The sequence below is a fragment of the Salmo salar genome, chromosome 02 (genome assembly GCF_965601325.2).
Source record: "Salmo salar chromosome 02, fSalSal1, whole genome shotgun sequence".
NCBI lineage: Eukaryota > Metazoa > Chordata > Actinopteri > Salmoniformes > Salmonidae > Salmo > Salmo salar.
In genome coordinates this window covers 21,837,296-21,843,840 of record NC_138292.1, presented here as the reverse complement: position 1 = coordinate 21,843,840, position 6,545 = coordinate 21,837,296, and the positions used below count along the sequence as shown (strand labels likewise).

Sequence of the window (6,545 nt, the reverse complement as noted above, 5' to 3'; positions counted from 1 at the left end):
CTTTGTCTTGTCTACAAGTCCTTTTCTCCCTTCTAACTTAAATGCAACCCATTTTTTAACCCTTACCAACAGACGTACCAACCCCCCAACTCCCTCTCTCTCTCTCTCTCTCTCTCTAAAATTAGTACATTGCTCATCCCAGTTGCACTGCAGAGGTTGAGAAACCTTATCCATGAATGTAAACTATGTACCTCACCCCTACCCTCACCCTTACCCCCACGTGCACCTGCACCCCCACCTCTCCCAACCCCACTTTCTCTCCTGTCTCTCGGGGAGCTCCCCTTCCCAAACCCCCCACCTCTGTTGCCCTCACCCCATTGGCCCAGAGGTGGTGTACTAGGTCAGAAGGGTCCTAGAACCTCCTTCCATGTCGGTTCCATTTCTTTTGGACACCCTCTACCCTAATTGTCCAAGGGGGGTACAGAGACCACCAACACACACACACTCTAGCCCTCCAGTGAGCAGAAACTGAAACCAGTGCTGACACATTACACGGTGTTCAGAAAGTATATATAGCTGTTTAATGGTTCTGCACAGCCTCTTTGACGAGAGCAATAGAAGCACTGCTGGCTTGTACCAGGTGTAAGTGAACCTCAGAGTGTGAAATTGGAGATTTTGGCTGACAAATGTAGTATCACCACCTCTTTGCCAGGCTGTATCACAACCAGCCGTGATTGGGAGTCCCATAGGGCGGTGCAAAATTGGCCCAGCGTCGTCTGGGTTTGGCCGGTGTAGGCCGTCATTGTAAATAAGAATTTGTTCTTAACTGACTTGCCTAGTTAAATAAAAAAAATAATAATACAAAAATTCCTGTTTAAATAAAGTAAATAAATAAAATATTGTGGTCACATTCACATTTACATTACATTTACGTCATTTAGCAGACGCTCTTATCATTAACAGGATAGTGCACTGTATAGTGCAAATAAATGTTTTCATACCTTGGGTCTAAAGTTGTGTCAAGTCTCTATCTGTCATTCCCGCCAACTCTCACTTTTTCTATTTTTTCTCTCGCTGTCATTCCCTTCATCTCTCTCTCTCTCCATCCCGCTATGCAATCTGGTTTCTGAGCTGGTCATGGGTGCACCTCAGCCACGCTCAAGGTCCTAAACGATATCATAACCTCCATCGATAAGAGACAATAATGTGCAGCCGTATTCATCGACCTGGCCAAGGCTTTCGACTCAGTCAATCACCACATTCTCATCAGCAGACTCAACAGCCTTGGTTTCTCAAATGACTGCCTCGCCTGGTTCACCAACTACTTTTCAGGCAGAGTTCAGTGTGTCAAATCGGAGGGCCTGTTGTCTGGACCTCTGGCAGTCTCTATGGGGGTGCCACAGGGTTCAATTCTTGGGCTGACTCTATTCTCTGTATACATCAATGATGTCGCTCTTGCTGCTGGTGATTCTCTGATCCACCTCTACCCAGACAACACCATTCTGTATACTTCTGGCCCTTCTTTGCACACTGTGTTAACTAACCTCCAGACGAGCTTCAATGCCATACAACTCTCCTTCCGTGGCCTCCAACTGCTCTTAAATGCAAGCAAAACTAAATGCATGCTCTTCAATCGATCGTTACCAGCACCTGCCCACCCGTCCAGCATCACTACTCTAGACGGTTCTGACCTAGAATATGTGGACATCTACAAATACTGAGGTGTCTGGTTAGACTGTAAACTCTCCTTCCAGACTCACATTAAGCATCTCCAGTCCAAAATTACATCTAGAATTGGCTTCCTACTTCGCAACAAAGCATCCTTCACTCATGCTGCCAAACATACCCTTGTAAAACTGACTATCCTACCGATCCTTGACTTCGGCAATGTCATTTACAAAATAGCCTCCAACACTCTACTCAGCAAATTGGATGCAGTCTATCCGTTTTGTCACCAAAGCCCCATATACTACCCACCACTGCGACCTGTATGCTCTCGTTGGCTGGCTCTCACTTCATATTCATCATCAAACCCACTGGCTCCAGGTCATCTATAAGTCTTTGCTAGATAAAGCCCCGCCTTATCTCAGCTCACTGGTCACCATAGCAGCACCCACTCGTAGCACGTGCTCCAGCAGGTATATTTCACTGGTCACCCCCAAAGCCAATTCCTCCTTTGGCCGCCTTTCCTTCCAGTTCTCTGCTGCCAATAACTGTAACGAATTGCAAAAATCACTGGAGCTGGAGAGTCATATCTCCCTCACTAACTTTAAGCACCAGCTGTCAGAGCAGCTCACAGATCACTGCACCTGTACATAGCCCATCTGTAAATAGTCCATCCAACTACCTCATCCCCATACTGTTATTTCATTTTGTTGCTCCTTTACATCCCAGTATCTCTACTTGCACATTCATCTTCTGCACATCTATCACTCCAGTGTTTAATTGCTAAATTGTCATTATTTCGCCACTATGACCTATTTATTGCCTTACCTCCCTTATCTTACCTCATTTGCACACACTGTATATATACTTTTTTTATATTGTGCTATTGACTGTATGTTTGTTTATTCCATGTGTAACTCTGTGTTGTTGTTTGTGTCGCACTGCTTTGCTTTATCTTGGTCAGGTCGCATATGTAAATGAGAACTTGTTCTCAACTAGCCTACCTGGTTAATTAAAGGTGAAATAAAAAATTAAAATAAAATAAAATCCCATCTCATTATGTCATTCCTTTAAAGAAAAAAATAATCAGTCTGTAAATCGGTCTGTTATTGTTTTTTTTATAAACTTCGTGCAATACAGTGTTTGAGTTTATCACACATTTAGATAAACCATAATCATTTTGTCTAGATATATCTATTCTCAACTACATAGTATTCATATTGCCCACATAAATGCTATCTGTGTGCAGTTTTGTCACATTATTATTTTTTCTCTCAAATGAAATAAAAAAGAAGAAACTCAAATTAAAAAGAATGTGGAAGCGTCAGGTGGTTTAATTTCCTTTCCCCAGTCTGTAATGTAGCGGGGTGTCCAATAGTGTCCATCCCAGTTCTGCCATCACTCCAGACAATAAATGAGGTGCAGGAGAGTGTATACATTCTCTTCAACATAAACAGAAGGGGTCAAAAGGTCAAAGTTCAAGGGTCACGTGGGAAGCACAGTGAGAGTTTTTCTTTGGGGGTGGGTTCGGATGTTCGTCTCCATGGTAATTCTGTCATGGGTCATGTGACAGAGGAGAAGACATGCCCAAAACGGCTAGGGCAGGGCAGGGTGGGGGGGAGAGGCAGCGCACCCCATGAGAACTGGGGGGTAGCCTGTACCCATACAGAGGATCAAAAACACATCACCCTCCCCTCCCCTTCCCAAAATACACACCCTGTTTTCATACCAGAGGTCCTAAAGAAAGTATCTATAGAATTTGCAAATATAGGTATGCGTTAATTACAATGTACATGTTTAATTTCAAAAGTTTTCTCTATAGTGTATTTTAACCCCCCCACCTCCGTCCCCACATTTATTTAATTGACATTTTTCATTGTCAATTTCATTTTAATGATGGATGGATAGCATGTCTGTTGTGTCTGTTCTAAATAATAATTTTGGGTCTCTTGCTTGTAGAAAATAATGAATAAATGTTTCTCTTCTTCTCTCCAGGTGACGAGCTTCACCTGTTTTCTCTGTACAAATATATCAGTTTCTCTTCTTCTCTCTTCAAGACAGAGGTTTCTGTTAATGCCCAGAAAACAAACATCTTCAACATGACTACAGCTACGACTACTGCTAACATTGATTCGAATGGAACTCAGAATAACATAGGCCCATAGAAAACAGACTCAGAATAACACTGAAGTTGCTCAGTTGCCTCAGTCACTCACTTATTGTAGCCTTCAGTTACAATATTGGAAGACAATGTACAGTATTCACACAACTTAACTGTGTGTTAGAACCAAGGGGTAGAAAATCAAAAAAGAGACGTAAAAATAAATTAACTGAACTCCACCAAAGAACAAGTTGTAATAATAGTAATAATAATACATTATATATTATTATTATATAATTAAATCATATAAATCATAATACACACTCTCATCTTCTCATATGTTGTATACACTCATGCTTGACACCAATGACACAGTTACACAGCCCACTGATCATACCAGCGTGTCTGTGTTGAAGAAATTCACAGTAAACGTCGTCAGGATCCAAAATCAGAGTGAAAATGATACAAATCATATCATCATTCTAAAACGATAGCATTGCGAACAGAGCTAGCTCGTAATAACGCTAATAATAATCACAACAATTGACGTCAAATATGATCTTGTTAAATCAGCGTTAGTATTGCACTAAAGAAAGTGGATTGTTTAAAATAGTAGCGCAAGATTAATCGCGTTGGATCATTAACAAAATAAATCATTTCTAGTGCGTTAAAATAGTAAAATAGTTTTGTTGTTAAAGTTCATTATTGTTGTAATTATCACGTTGTGTTATTACTTGTTTTCTCTTGTTTCTCAGTGAGATACTGTAGACTAATAACAGTGAAAAAGATTTTCTCTCTCTCCTCTCCATTCCTTTATCTCAATACCCTTTAATACTCCTTCATCCCAATCCCCCTCTCTCTATATATCTCTCTCTCTTCCTTCCCTGTGTACCCTCCCTCTCTCCCCCTCCCCTCCTCTCTACACGGGTGTTGTCTTCCTGTTGAGCGTATTGGAGTTGCTCTCTCTATCTCCCTTTAGCCTGTCCAGCGTTCCCATCCCTCGTTCTCTCTCCACCGTGGACGAGGAGAAGGGTGGGGGCCCCGAGCCCACCGAGTTGCCCATGGGTGCGTTGGAGTTGGAGGAATTCTGGGATAGCGAGGGGTTGTGGGACTTCAGAGAGGGCAGCGTGCCGCTCATCATCACACCCCCTCCTCCCCCTCCTCCCCCGTCCTTGGGGAAGCAGTTGTGGAGCTGGTAGAGGGTGGCGCGGTCCACGGTGCCGTACATGGGGGGCAGGCCAGCCAGCTTGGGGTCGCGGGACAGAGTGTAGAGGGAGATGTCGCCCCCCGCCAGGGTGGTGTGGGAGCGAGAGTGAGGGTTGGGCAGCGTGGCCACAGACATGGGCCCCTGGGAGAGCATGGCCGAGGGGGGCAGGCCAAAATTCTTCCCCCCGCCTCCCCCCACCGGCGAGGGGTCTCGGGAGCGTGAGGGGTCAGTAGAGCGGGATGAGGAGCGGGAGCGACGGCGGAAGCGGTAGCTGGGTAGGCGGAGCATGGCGTGCGTGGTCCCCTTGAAGATGTCAGTGCGCGAGCGGCAGCGAAGCTCCTTGTTCTTTTCGATGTAGATGTTGACGGCCAGAACGCCCACCATCTCAGCCATGATGAAGGACAGGCCTCCGAAGTAGAAGGACCAGCCGTAGCTGTACTGCCACTTCTTGTCTTCGTCCTTCTTAGGGGAGATGTCTCCCAGCGCTGCAGAGATGTACACGATCACACCGATGATGTTGCTCAGACCTGGGGGAGACAGGGGACAAATGAGGATATACAAACACACACACACACACACACACACAAAAACACACAAGGATATATATACACACATACACACACTCTCTCTCTCTCTGTCATGTTATCCAGAGCAGGAGAGCAGGAGGAAAGACATGACTTTACATCAAAAGAACATAAACATATGTATACATACTAAGGGACTTAGATAGACATAAAGACACAGAAATAATCACAGACACACACACAGACACACAGACAGGTCTGACAGGAGTTAGTTAGTGCACCTGCAGCCACAAAGAGAATGCCTGCTCCCAGGACGATGTTCCTCTTGTGCTTATAGAAGCGACTGAGACCGATACACACCCCTCCCATCAACAGCAGGATAGCACTGAGGATAGGGAAGATGTTGGAAGCCCTGACCATACCTACAGAGAGAGAGGGACGGGACAGTGACGGGACAGTGACGGGGAGAGCGAGGGGAGGTGAGAGAGAACAAGTGAGAGAGAAGAAGAGAGAGAGGAAGTGGGTGATGAAGAGAGAAGGAGGGGAAGTGAGAGAGAACAAGTGAGAGAGAAGAAGAGAGAGAGAAGAAGAGAGAGAGAGGAAGTTGGTGATGAAGAGAGAGGGAGGGGAAGTGAGAGAGAACAAGTGAGAGAAGTAGAGAGAAGAAGAGAGAAGTAGAGAGAGAGAGGAAGTGGGTGATAAAGAGAGAGAAGAGGGAGAGAGACAATAAGAGAGAGAGGAAGTTGGTGATAAAAAGAGAGGGAGGGGAAAGAAAAAAGGTCAAAGTAGCAGATAGAATCAGAGGGAGAGGATGAGAAATAAACAGCTGTATTCTGCTGTGAGCAAATGAATTACCATGTGGCCAAGCTAGTGAGTGTTTAATTGTATCAGCTCTTTCCCAAGAGGCATCAACTCTGATACCCCCCAGGACACACACACACACACACACACACACACACACACACACACACACACACACACACACACACACACACACACACACACACACACACACACACACACACACACACACACACACACACACACACACACACACACACACACACTCTTACTTCACCACTCCTCTCCCATCTAGGACATAGGCCAG

The 6,545-nt window shown here is 45.0% G+C and overlaps 1 protein-coding gene across 2 annotated transcripts in view; it reads right to left on the bottom strand.

Moving 5' to 3' along the window:
- Positions 1 to 2,703: 2,703 nt before the first annotated feature.
- Positions 2,704 to 6,545, bottom strand: part of LOC106576929 (voltage-dependent calcium channel gamma-4 subunit-like) — an 87,815-nt gene continuing 83,973 nt past the window's right edge. For both annotated transcript variants that reach the window (XM_014154466.3, XM_045699877.2), the window contains exons 5-6: positions 5,719 to 5,859; positions 2,704 to 5,440 (exon numbers count right to left, since the gene is read on the bottom strand). In XM_014154466.3, coding sequence (XP_014009941.1) covers positions 4,626 to 5,440; positions 5,719 to 5,859 — 956 coding nt within the window. In that variant the 3' untranslated portion in view covers positions 2,704 to 4,625. The remainder of the gene's footprint in view (positions 5,441 to 5,718; positions 5,860 to 6,545) is intronic.